A 14,014-nucleotide genomic window follows, 5' to 3' on the forward strand; every position below is an offset into this window, starting at 1 on the left:
AATGATAATAATCAAACATTTTAGGCTTTAACTAACAATAACCTTCATTGTTTGATTGTTTGATTGTTTTCTTGAGTTTCTGATTTAACTCGGTCAGTAAAATGTCAGAAAAGTAGTAAAACATGTCACTCAGTGCTTCCTAAAGCCTGAAACGATACCCTCACATGCCTTATTGTGTTCAAACCTGTTCAAAGTTTACAGAAACAATAATTTATTTGACACATCTAATCATTTATTTATCAATCTCTGAAGTTAAACCTCAGAAAAGTGATGAGCTCAGTTTTTATTTTATAAACTTGTGAAAAAGAAACGTCAGACGTCTCTTTGAACAGACTTTCACTTTGTTTCACACTTAGTGATGAATATTTCATGTGAGGGAGACATGCTCAAACTTTAGAACCAAGTTTTATAAGAACAAGGCGAAAGGCTTTTTATGAGACATGAAAGGTTTGAAGACAAAACACAGAATAAAAGAAACAAAGAGGATGAGAGACGGAGGCAGAGAGACGTCTGGATCGATGTGTCCAAAGAGCGGAGAGGTGGATACGCTCTCAGGATCATCGCTCAGTGTTTGTGTCAGATCTGTGAGCAGATAAACTAAACTGAAGGTTCGACTCGAGGTGCAGAGAGCTGGTCTGACCTTGATGATGTTAGACCTCAAAGTGGAGCGAAGGACAAATGAGACGATAATCAATAAATCCTTAAAGTGCATTTTTTAAGCAAAGCCTCCAATCACTCTCTGCCAGGAGCTTCTACGATGTGAGGATTATTGATTGTAGAGAAAGATTTATCATCCCCCCTTCAATGACATGTTGTGTGTGAGTCATGTTATTGACGTCACACCTTCTCCTCTCACATTTAACTTACAGATAAAACAACAAAGATCTATCCGGTCAGGACCGTTCATGCAGAACAGATTCTTTGTGTCGGCTGTAATCAGACATTCGCTGTTGAACAGAGACGTCAATCATGGATTTGAATCCCGTTTTGTAGCATCAAATTATTATGACTCCTTAGAAGAATGAACACCTGGACATGAATCAGCATCATAATGACACAGACTTTACAAAATATAGATGTAGTCTCATGGTTTCTGAGGCTGCGTTATAAAGCCCAGTGATGGTGGTCACCATATTGGAAAATTCTAACTTTAGGTTGATCTAACCACATGCAAAGAAGTGGAGCTGAGCGGGAAAACAGCCACAACATGCACACCTGACTGTTTATTACCCACACACCCAATTATGCAAATGCATAACTCTTGGCCTGAATATCATCAAAACAGATGAGTTATAAAAAACATTCAACTCCCATAAAATGAGTTTATGCATAAAGAACATTTTTAAAGTTATATATTTTGGGCATTTTTGCCTTCATTTGATTGGACAGCTGAAAAGAGACAGGAAATGTGGGGAGTAGAGAGTGGGGGAAGACATGCAGTAAATGCTTGAGGCTGTAATCAAACCTATAACCTCTGCGACCCGGGTTATAGCCTCTGTATATGGGGTGCACGCTGAGACCGCTAGGACAACGGCGCCTTGTATAAAGAACATTTTAGCAAAAAACACAAGACATGAAAAGAATCTTTACAAAAGTAAACAAGAACACAGTGAACGAAAGCGTCTTAAAATGATTAAAATAACACATTTAGGGGCGCTGTTGGCCTAGCAGTCTAAGTGCACGCACTATAAACCGAGTCTATAGCCCTCGTCACAGAGGACGCAGATTCGACTCCAGCCTCGACCATTTACTGCATGTCCTCCCCCTCTCTCTACTCCCTACATTTCCTGTCTCTCTTCAGCTGTCCTATACCTTAAAGGCAAAAATCCACAAAAATGTAACTTAAAAAATAAAAAAATAAATAACATATTTAAAAGTCTTGAAACAAGCTTATTTAGTTTAGAGCAAAGAATAATAAAAACAGTAAAAACAGAAGAGTTTTGTGATAAAAACAGAAGTTAAATAATCAGATTAAAGGCTGCTGTAAACAGGAGAGTCTTCAACCTGGATTCAAAAGATGAGTACAGTGTGTACAGGAGAAGAAATGAGACATACAGACCAAAAACTGCTTCCTTACCAGGCTGTAAACATGTTTAATTCTGCTGTGAAATTTTGGCTTTTTAACACCAGTGTTAAGGCTGGTTTATACTTCTGCGTTGAATCAACGGCGTACCCTACGCCGGGGGTCCGTGTAGCTCCCATACCTACGCCGAGGCCTACGCACGTAGCTGACGTGCACCTCCTCCAAAATGTAACTCCCCGTAGAGCCAACGCGGACCGCAAGCCCTGTGATTGGTCCGCTCGGCGGGTTTGTCTTTCCCACATTTACAACACTTCCGGGATCCCGGACATCGGCCGCACATCGGCCGTGTATTTCATCTCCTCCTCTCTATTCTTCATGTAATCATGTCTGTATGATAAACAGCAACATGTATCAGCTGTAGATTAACATAACACGCTCTGAAACTCTGTGGAAAAGTAAACAGAGATCGTAGCGGGACCGGAAGCAGGCGGCCGGCTATCGGAGAGACCACACTGCCCTCAAGCGTTTCGGCGGAGAATAGCTGCGTGTCACGGACACACTGACGCACAAGTATGTGGGGCTCATGTCCGCGTCAGCCCCTGCTGCGTAGGGAAGACGCAGAAGTATAAATCAGCCTTTAGTGGGTTCATCTTGGCTTTTGGACACAGCCTCAAGTGGACACTCAGGGTACTGCAGTCCTTTACAGTTCCAAATTGGCTTCAGTTTTTTAACATCAGAGGAAGCCACTCGGATAAGAACTAACTGTATCTGTTATAAAGGAGGGGACAGGTTTTATGAGACAGTTGGACAGTAGAGAGAGCTCCAGATTTTAGGGGCTTTACTTTTGGGGTTCTGTCATGTAGTCCATGTTTAATCCAGTCTGGGATGAGGATCTGATTCTGTTTCTAACGATGTGATACAATAAGATATAACATAATTGGACATGATACAATATGATACTTTACGATGCGTTATGATACAATATGATACACTTTGGTATGAAACATTTTGTCCTTCTCTGGGTAATTACTTTATACAGCTGACTTTTTGTGATTAAGTCCACACATGAGCTTCCTCCACATACTTTAGTGTTTCCTTTTTCTCAAACCAAGACTCTTAAAGTTATTTTCTTTAACTTCATGTAAAAGCAGGATTAATATCTGAAAGCATTTTAGTAAACATCAGTCGTGTTGTGGAGCTCATCGTCTCAGCAGAATCTAAAAATCAATCCTCTGACACAGGAAGCCGGAGCAGAGATCTGAGCGCTTCAGTGAAGAGTGATTAATAATGACTGAACCTCTTCATGCTCTCTCATCAGTTGATCCGCCCTTTGATCGGACGTCAGATCAGCTCTTGTTTCGGACGTGGAGTCCTGTTGGATTGTGGATGAATGTCTTCTCTCTCTCTCTATGCTGGCATTTCAGAGAGCAGCTTGTGACATTAACTCTGCACATCAAAAGAAACCACAGAGGCAGCAGCAGCGGTGGCAGAACCACATCTCCTGTTATATTTAGCCTCACTTTTGTTGTCTTTTAGTCCACGCTGTAATTTCCATACGAATGCAAACGCAGAGCGACGTGTGCCTGCTCCTCTGCGCTGCTGCCCGGAGCTTTAATGTGCATTAGAGGAGAGAGGAGCTGGTATTTATAACCCTCCTGTATCCAGGGTCAAACTGATGGCTAATATCTGCTTCCTGCATTGATCGGACCTCCATTACACGTGTAGATCTGTGTGTGTTCAGTCGATGGCAGCTCAATAAGCCCTCTACATTTTGGATGTTGCTGCTCCAGGTTTGTCAGTCAGGAGTGAACGTCTAAAGAAGGAGCGTGTTCGATGATCTTCCTGTAAACGCTCTGCAAACAGCTCCGGTTACACAAAGACTGCCGGCTCTTTGAAGCTTTCAAACACTTCCCATTAGAGAGTTTTACCAAGAGATCGTGCCGTGAACGGATGGGTTATATCCATACTGACTTTCTGTGTCAATGCCACACGGGATACATCTGATAGTTATCTCTTAAGTGATTCATCTGCTCACTTTTTTCCTGAACGAATACTTTATAATACTTTAGATCATAGGTTTAGCTGTAACCAATGCTTTAAAGCTGCGGTAAGGAACTTCTGTATTGTGCTAACGTTGGCGCCCCCTGTGGACAAAGTGAGGAGTTTCTTTCTATGCTGATTTGTGTTGCTGTTTTTCTACATTATATATTTTTTAAAAAGTATAACGCTGCTATTTTTCAGTATTCTATGATTCAGTATAAAAAAAGGTTGTTGTTCTCTGATTCAATCATTCTTAAAACATCCTGTAACAAAGAAAAACCAACAACATTATTATTTATTTGAGTCTTATTCCATCTTACTTTATTTATTTTTTTATCTAGTTAACATTTTGGTCTTATTTTGATTTATTATAGACAAATATATATTGTTTATTTAAGTTAATTTATTAGGGATTATTTCATTATTTATTATTGTTAAGTCTTCTTGTTTTGTATATTTAATTAATTTATATTTTATTACTCCTATTACTTATTATTTTGATGTAAAGCACTTGTTACAAGATCATTGTATGAAAAGTGCTTTACAAATACAGTTTGATTATTTTATTTTTCGTTTGCAAGAATCATGAGTTAGCCAAAAAGCTAGTCTCCATCCAGAGTCCCTGACCAGATGTTAAAATAAGCTCCCTAAGAAGCACAAGATTAAACAAAAAGGAGGGAGAAGACAACAAATATTAGAATATAAATAACACCTTGTGATTAAAAATGACTAAAAACTACATAAAGAGATGACATGACAGTCTTAGAGAAAGTGGTTAAGTGGCCAGAGACACAAAGACAAAGACCCAACATCAAGAAAGGATCAGATCCAGTCCCATCTTACAGACAGGACTCAGTCTGATCTCATCTTAATCCACCATGAGCAGAGCACTTTGCAGCATTTAGCAAGTTACAGTGGCAAGGACAAACTTCCTTTAACAGGCAGAAACCTCCAGCAGGACCAGACTCATGTTAGACACACATCTGCTGAGACCGTGTTGGAGAGAGGGATAGAGGGAAATGAAGAGAGAGAGAGATGATAGTGGTGAGACGGATAGTAGTAGTTGTAGCAGCTGGAGTCTGGCAGAGATCCAGAGGAACCTACGAGACAAGGGAGCTCAGGGACTCCAGGAAGGTCTATGTTAGTAACTTTAATGGGACAGGAAGATGATAATTACAGCAGCAAGGACAAACTTCCTTTAACAGGCAGAAACCTTGAGGAGAACCAGACTCATGTTAGAGTGACATCTGCTGAGGCCAAGTCAGGGTTGGGAACAGGGATAGAGGCTTTGTTTACGGAGTATGCATGCCAGGCCAGTAGTTGTCGCCGGCAAAGAACCAGAGGAACCTACAAGACAAGGGAGCTCAGGGACTCAAGAAAGGTCTATGGTTAGGAACTTTAATGGGACAATGCATGAAAACAAAAAAACAAAAACAAGCGTTAGGCTCGTATCAATAAAGGCATCCGTGCAGGAATATATGAAGCATATGACTCAAGAAGCGAAGCATGCACCGGCACATTAAACATGTTTCAAGTACTTTCCAACTTCAACACTTCAAAACCACTTATTCCCTCTGAAGACATGCATCTTTAAAGCAGCTACGATCAATATTTATACACCAACAGTGGATCACACGGCCGCTCGCATGTGAAAGGGTCACGCAGGGCGGTGAACCCACACTGGATTATCACCTGACGCTTCAGCTCTGACTGAAGCTCGTTGTTTGAGATCACCTGCTATCAGAAAGAAGGTCTCATGAACCGCCTTTACTCGTCTTACTCAGCACCAGACTGAAGAGAGATGAAGTTAGAGGTGTGCTGATGGATTTATACCAAAGAGGAGAAATAAGCAAAGCAAAGGGGGATAGGATAGAAAGCTTTTTGTCCCTTTGAGGCCACCTTTGAGCAAGGGAGCGCTTCATGTCATTGGTGGTCATCCTATATCTGGATATATTCCCTCTCTCTAAGTTTGAGTCTCTCTCCAGCATCCTTCAATTAACAGAGCACCTTATTAAGCCAGTTGTTAAAGCTCTAAACCCAAATTTACTCAACCGGTTTGTCCCCTTGAGACTGTTTGCTCTGTTGTTGTTTGTGTGCGTCACCTGCTCTCGTCAGGACACCTGTGAACTGTGCCAGTTCCTGATTGGCCTCCAGCCGCAGAATCAGCCTCGTCTCATCCGCTCTAATGACTCTTTAAGGATGTGACAGTTGGATCTGGGTCCAGTCGACACACCTACTTCCCCTCAAGATACCTAGCACGCACACACACACACACACACAAACACCACAGAAACACACCTGGAGCAGTGCCTACTAGACTAGGTTGTGGGCCATAAGTCCTGCGGGGTGGCGTGCTCACAGACTCGGGCAGCCTGTGCGCTCAGCGTGGTGCGGCTGTTTGATCTGTGGATCCGTCGGAGCTGAACCTGAGGGAATATGGACACAAAGGCTTATCTCCCCACTCAGTCCACGTATCGGAAACAATGCAGGATGAACGGATTCATGTGTTTCCTCCATAATCCTCGATATACAGTAGGTGATGTGGTTAAGGAGAATAAACAGCTCTGTGGCGTAGAGGTCTTTAAAGTGGACTCTGTGTGTTGAGATGAGTCGTGTTGTTGCTGTCAGAAACAGGCTGTAATAACGTTAACGTCAGTGTCACTGCTGAGATGATCTGATGGAAAGCAGGCCTCGTATGAGGGTTTGATTTGGTCTTTGTTTGAAACCAGGCGGGTGGAGTTTAGAAGAATGGGGAGGAAATAATCATCCAACACTTTGAGCGTTGATTCAGTCAGATTTAAATCCTTTTTATGATTCAAATAAAACAAAAAATCCAGTTTCCTTCTTTTAAAACTTCCGCTTTTGTTTTGATAAACTTAATATTTAAAGATATTTAACATTAAGGATCAGCGTTAGGGTCTGGATGAAAACAGGACTTCTAAAAATGCATCATTTCTCCCAGTCCTTGAATGCATTTTTGGCTTTTAATCCGTCACTTTGATACTTTGACTTTAAAGTAATTGACTTAAGATAAGATAAGATATAAGATATAGTCCTAATTTCGGCCCACAACAGGGAAATTTAAAGTGTTACAGCAGCAAAGTAGACGGTATAAGAGCCTATAAAATGTCAATTATTAAAAAGTTATAAGCAATTAAAATGAAAGAAGTAAAAATAAGCATATCTTGCGACGTATTTACAACTAAATAAGTAAATTTACAAAACCAGTGACCAGTGAAAAATGTGCACAGACTTGTAGTCTAGGTATAAAACAAAGTACAGAACAGAACTGAGAAGATGAGTGGAAAAAATGTATTGCACATGTAAGAAGAGAGGGGTGAGTACTTATTGCACGTTAATAAATAAGACTTCTCTTGTGGTTGTCTAAACTAAGCTGTGAATATACATGTGAGTTAATCCCCAGCTCAGCTTTAAAATTCATGTTGAGTCCCTTTAGAATGTAGTTGTCTAAGTTTATCTGTGAAACAATGTGGCTATAAATAGATTCATGAGAGGAGATTGTAACGACAGAATGAGAAATGAAGGAGTCCTGAAAGAGTCTGTCAAGAGTCTGTCCTTTATATACAGTGATATAAATATATAACATGTATTGAAAATAAATCCTGGACAAACAGGGAGATGTGTTTTTATTTAACGTCTCTGAACACCGTCCTCTCACCGTGCACTCGGCCTCAACATGACATCCTCTACATAACAGAAGCTCTGAGGTAATTAAAATGTTGATCCATTTACCTGAGTCGCCTTCAGGTGTTACTGTCTGCTCAAAGTAAAGAGCTTTACCAGACATGCAGTTTCTGTGCCCTGGGTTTCACCTGACAGGCTGCACGGTAACCATAGTACTGAAAACTCATGTTGTTCTTAGAGAGGTAATGAGAGCGCTGTGCATATAAACACAAGTCTGCACTGTGAGGGTTTTAGGCCGCAGCGTAAATTATAACAAAAACGTGTACTGTGACTTTAAGAAAAGCAGGAAGTTGTTGGTCTTTATTTCTTATAAGTGGCTGTAGTGATTGTTTAGACTCTTATAATGAATCACATGACCGCGTGACATGTAGGGATGAACTCAGAGAACCCAGCCCCAAGTCTTTTTTTCTATATATCTCAGCCTTCTGTTCACCAGCTGAGCTATTTTTAGATCTCATTTACTTCAGTAGGGCTGGGCAAAAATAGCACAAAGCTAGCTGTAAACAAAGTGGAACATTTAGCAATTATTGGGACTTCTTCAGGAGTTGGTGGAGACCAAAGCAGAGATAAAAAAAAGATAATGTTGGATTTTATACAAGTGGCAACCTCCGGTCTCACAATATGAAGCCCATGTGGAAGTGTTAAAATGTGCAGTTCATGGAGCGTCCACTTGAGGCTGGAAACCACACACACACACACACCCATTCAAAGAGACGATCTTTGCAGCAGAAATAAACATGTTAACAGCCTGGTGAGTTTTTCTATAAGTTGGTATTTTCAAAGATATTAAACTTACAAGTTTGCCCAAATAAGGACATGGCTTACTTGATTGACAGGCAGGCACCCTGTAGCTGTTAGCGAAAAGGCTAAAGGCCCGTCTCTTTACCTCACACTAGCTTGGATGAAGTTCGGTTGAGTTCAGCATTTCCAATATGGCACCCGCCAACGATTGGCTTCAGAAACAGATGGGTGACATCACGGATACTCCGTCCATTTATCATACAGTCTATGATCTCATATTGATTATGTGACAAAAATGCAGCCATAGATGAATCATGATGTCACTCCATGTGTGCTGGATGTGTGTGTGTGTGCTCAGTTAATATCTACTTTGTATGTTATTGAACAGGTTTAATAATTCTATAGTGGTTCTACTGTTTGAGTGTTGAGCAAAACTTCCTCCACCAAGAGGTTTAAGATGCATTTATTGAAGACGACAACATTTGAACCAAAACAAGCATCTAGCTTCAAGAAATATAACATTTAATCATGTTTCTTCCGCCTCTTATGTTAAAGGTAATGTGTTCTCTCCTGAACATGTGACGCTTAAAGATGTGGTGTCTTCTCCTGTGTTTCAGATGAGAACAATGTCTGATGAGACAGAACAGAGAATGTGTGAGGAGGACTTCGGCACGGACGAGGAGGGCGAGGAAGCCGACGTGGAGTCGTACCTGGAGGACAACAGCAGCGAGCTCATGGACCGACTGAAAGAGCTGGAGGTGAGGGGACTAAGAAATCACTCACTCAGGGACAGTTACTGAATATCATCTTATTTTATGAGAGACATGATTCTGGCATGATGGTTGAAGTCTCCCCTTTATGTTTCATGCTCCTAGACAGACCACAACATGTTAAAAATGTAGGAAGTAAACCCTAGACATTAAGATATATGGGGGAACTTATTCCATATGCACATAATTTAAATAAACAAGAACATAATCCTGCAAAAGTGCACCACAGGTCAGCATTATTTCATCCTACAAACTGTAGAAATTAAGACACATTTCGCTTTTCCCGTCACATGGCTGTACTTCCTGATTTATTCTTCAGGTTAGCTGATTCATGTTGATATTACTTGCTTCTGTTTGTTTATTTGCTGCGGCTCTCACGTCTAAAAATCTGTGCTTCCTGCTGTTTTAATCCTGTGTATATCTCCACGACATTAATCACTCAGTTGTTGTTTTCCTCTCAGGCTGAAAACTCCGCTCTGCTGTTGGCGAACGAGAGTCAGAGAGAAGCTTACGAGCGATGCTTGGACGAGGTGAGTTCATGTCGCAGAGTATCAATTAACTTTTTAAAGATGAAGTCAGTCTTCCTGTGTGATATTTAATCTTTTCTGTGTTATTAGGTGGCCAACCACGTGGTCCAGGCTCTGCTGAACCAGAAGGTAACGTGTAGCTACATGTCTGCAGCTGTGTTTGGATTATTTCATTAACTGTATCTTGGTGGATTTAAGCTCGTCAGGTGTCTTACAGCTCTGTGTGTCGCTCAAACAGGATCTGAGAGAGGAGTGCATCAAGCTGAAGATGTTGGTGTTTGACCTGGAGAGACAGAACCGAGCGCTCTGTGAGCTCTTTCAGCAGAAACTGCCCAACCATCCCACAGCTCACTACCAGGTACGTCGGCTTCACCTGCCCGTCATGATTAAGACGTCACTGTGTGCTTTAGACCCTCTGAACTTCTACTTGTGTTTACAGAAGCTTCACTTATAACACCAAAATATAAAAATACTCCAGGGTAACATTCATGCTTTAAAATGTCACTGATTTAACACATCAAAGTTTTAAAGCCTTTAGTTTCTTCTGATGCCTCGAGTGACATCACTCAAGTCAGCATCAGTAAGAAGTCTGCAGCAGCTCTTTATCTCTGCTGCAGGCGATAACAGGGCAACATCAGCTGCTACACACTCAATCATCTGTGTGTGCTGTCTGTGGAGGAGTTGCATTGTGGGTAATGTAGGCATCATGTTTTTACAAGGAAGGAAGTGATATGCAAGGCTCAATCTGGACTGTTTTTCAAGTTCAGGTACAGATTAGAGATGTGTGAGTTGATTTTATCACCCTGCATGCCCGGTGTATGTTGAGTCTAAGCTGTAGCGACCTGCCACTACCTGTCAATGTTTACTGCCTCTATGCTCTAATGCTCTACTACCTGGATGTAAACAAACACAGGTGACAGACGTCATCTTGTAGCGCGGTGTGGTTTATCAGTACGTTGATCTAGTAAATGGAGGTGAAGTTGTGTGTAGGCTGTGTCTTGTTGAAGCAATGAGGAATCAGCACAGGCATGTGGACCTTAACCTGTGAGGTGGACTGAAGGCTGGTGGTGCTAGCTCTGCTAACCGTAGCCACACTCTGTAAACCAGTTTGACGTTGTTCACATGCAGACTCTGTGATCCTGTGTTTAAGTTCATTTCTCTCTCCTGACTGGTTTCTTTCCTCTAAACTAGTCAGTTAGAGAGATAGTTAGATATTTTTTCTCACTGAGCAGTTTTTATGTCACTTGTTTTGAGTGTTTTGGTCCTCAATGGTCTCAGTAAGATATTACAGCTTGTTACTGAGATTGTATGACCTATATTGAGTAATACATGCTTGAAACTAGAATATCAACTGTTACAAAGCTGTTTCATCAACACTCACACGCATAAAACTGATTTTTAAAGCAATCATTTCTTATTTCAAGCATGAAATAAGAAATCATTACTTTGACACAATTGTATCTTTTCACACAATTAAAACAAATGGCAGCTAAATGTAATCCACTGTTTTATTTTCAATGAAACAATAGAAAATATGTACTACTGTATGTTAGTACAGCTGGCACAGTACTGTAAACTGACACTTAATATTTAAACATTTAACATTTCAAACTGTTTCAAACAGAAATAATTACATTCAGATAAGTTCTTCCACATTACAGGGGAGACAATGATCCTACATAATGAGAAATATATTCTTAACTTTTGTCTTTCCAGCAAGAAAAGTAAATTTGTTTTTAGTTTAACTTTGCTGGTTTCAAGAAATGTAATGCCTAGTGTGTGTCATTATGTCAAGATAATGGCACTAGCATTTACTTAATTCAAGAATATTTTTCAACATATTGAGAAAAGAAGTCTCATATTTTTATTTCTATCAAGAGAAATGTACTTGTTATCAGTGAAAATACACTTATTTTAAGGTATGTCTGGGTTCACTGAGGTTAGATATTTTTACTTTTTTTGGAAAGTCTTGACAAGCCAAATTCTCTTATTCTGTTGGCAGATAATTTTGTTTAGTGTAAGTAATATACCCCCAATTGTTGTATATTTTTCTTGTTTTTGCAGTGTTTAAATCTCTGTCACTGTCATGAAAATGTAATATAACTTGTGCTTGAAGCTCTCAGATAATGAGGTGGTGTAAAAACTGCAATCTGTGCCTCTGAGATTTAATGAAGTGGAAGTGTTTAATGACATCAAAGTGATATAATCCAGTAAAGTAAAGAAACTTCATCAGTTTTTACCTCATGTCCTCGAGCTCGGCTCTGATTCACGTCGTTCTTTCAAACCCTGGTGACTCAGTAAAGAGTCTCTCTCATATTGTTTGCAGCAGATGTCAGAACAATGTGCCCTCAGTCGTCAGTGTGTATTGTAGCCTGTAGTGTGTACAGGATCCTCTTAATTGCCTCATGACTCTCCTGTTACAGGTCCAGGCGGGACCCCTCCCAGACTACAATGCACAGCTGCACAATGACTCTGCCAAACAGGTGGAGTCTGCACAGACTGAAGCACAAGCCAAGGTGAGTGTCACAGCGAGCGCGCAGCAGAGATTACAGTAAAACACCGAAGGTGGAGCAGAGGGATTATATCAGAGTCTCCACCTGTGAGGGAGAGGAGTCACTAAAGACATGCAGCTTCACCCTGACACCGTGTCTGACTCACTGCCTCACAGATAATACATAGATACAACAAAACTGAAGATTAGAAAGTTATTTTAGAGACAAAATCTTTCTTAAACCTGAAGATTTAACATGAATGACACCTCAGGCATTAATGGAACTCCAAACAGAGATGATTATGTGTTTATATTTTTGAACAGATGGACAGATGAATGGATGGAGTACTTTATTAATCCCCAAAGGAAACTGGATATATTTGCAAACATCAGTTCCTCCTTCCTCCTTCTTACTTTGTTGCTTCATAGCTGCACATTTAACCAGACTTCCCTGTTATATGTAAAGGTCTGAATTCTAAAAGTGACCTCTTTATATAGCAAAACATAATTTTTTTTCACAGCTGAAGAGCAGATACAGACGTATGTACACTAACTAAGGGACAAATAATCATGAAATGATGACCACAAGATATCTAGAGTGAGTGTGAAGCTGTCATTAAACTATGATTAGTCATCAGTAGTAAGGTATAGATTAATAATCAGCAGGATCAGGAGGGAAATGTAACATTTCTGATGTCAATCCCAACAAATGTTCTACTCAGACTCTTTCCAAACAGAGCAGGTCTAGACCATTCTCTATTTTCTATTATTAACGAAGACCCAACATCAAGACAGGATCAGATCCAGTCCCACCTTACAGACAGGACTCAGTCTGATCTCATCTTAATCCACCATGAGCAGAGCACTTTGCAGCATTTAGCAAGTTACAGTGGCAAGGACAAACTTCCTTTAACAGGCAGAAACCTCCAGCAGGACCAGACTCATGTTAGACACACATCTGCTGAGACCATGTTGGAGAGAGGGATAGAGGGAGATGAAGAGAGAGAGAGATGATAGTGGTGAGACGGATAGTAGTAGCTGTAGCAGCTGGAGTCTGGCACGTCCACAGCAGCAGAGATCCAGAGGAACCTACGAGACAAGGGAGCTCAGGGACTCCAGAAAGGTCTATGGTTAGGAACTTTAATGGGGCAGGAAGAGTTAAAGGAAGTGACAGGCAGACAGAGGAGAGAGGATCCCAGTGTGTCAGTGTGTAGAAGCATTTCTGATGGTCGACCTACTACTTAGTGTATATAGACCAAGTCAAGCTTCAACCAATCCTATCATCTTCTCCATTGTTGTTAGATTTTTGGTAGAGATGAATAATCTGTCTTTTGCTCAGGGACTCCAGAAAGATCTATAGTGTAAAGCACTGAGAGAGGGATGTTTTATATCTACAGAAGACAGCTAACCAAGCAGTCACATGGTTCTCTGTGACAGTCATGTTTAGTTTTGTGATACAGTCACAGTTTGGAGAAGTTGAAGCTCCAGATCTTCTTGGTTGAGTTGAGAAACAGATCTTTGTTTGGTCTAAAATAATCTCTATTTTTAAATTATGATCTCCTGGGAGAAATAAAAAGCTTTGCACAACAAGGTCAGATGAAGTGTTGTGTTATAAGGAGGTCTGTGTGTGTGTGTGTGTCGGGCTTTAACACACGCTGACATTTCTTCAGTAATAATCTATTGTGCTTTAAAAAGCCAATCGGCTCTGCGCTCACTT

At 40.7% G+C, this 14,014-nt stretch overlaps 1 protein-coding gene across 6 annotated transcripts in view; it reads left to right on the forward strand.

The window, feature by feature from the left end:
• Positions 1-14,014, forward strand: part of nckap5l (NCK-associated protein 5-like) — a 64,823-nt gene that overhangs the window by 38,405 nt on the left and 12,404 nt on the right. For 4 of the 6 annotated variants that reach the window (XM_034694971.1, XM_034694973.1, XM_034694974.1 and 1 more), the window contains 5 exons: positions 9,127-9,267; positions 9,741-9,809; positions 9,897-9,935; positions 10,045-10,164; positions 12,230-12,322. In XM_034694971.1, the coding sequence (XP_034550862.1) occupies positions 9,127-9,267; positions 9,741-9,809; positions 9,897-9,935; positions 10,045-10,164; positions 12,230-12,322 (462 nt within the window). Of the gene's footprint in view, positions 1-6,428; positions 6,596-9,126; positions 9,268-9,740; positions 9,810-9,896; positions 9,936-10,044; positions 10,165-10,514; positions 10,574-12,229; positions 12,323-14,014 lie in introns of those variants that run through there. The other 2 variants (XM_034694970.1, XM_034694976.1) reach the window with 2 other exon arrangements.

Source organism: Notolabrus celidotus, chromosome 11 (assembly GCF_009762535.1).
Source record: "Notolabrus celidotus isolate fNotCel1 chromosome 11, fNotCel1.pri, whole genome shotgun sequence".
Taxonomy (NCBI): Eukaryota; Metazoa; Chordata; class Actinopteri; order Labriformes; family Labridae; genus Notolabrus; species Notolabrus celidotus.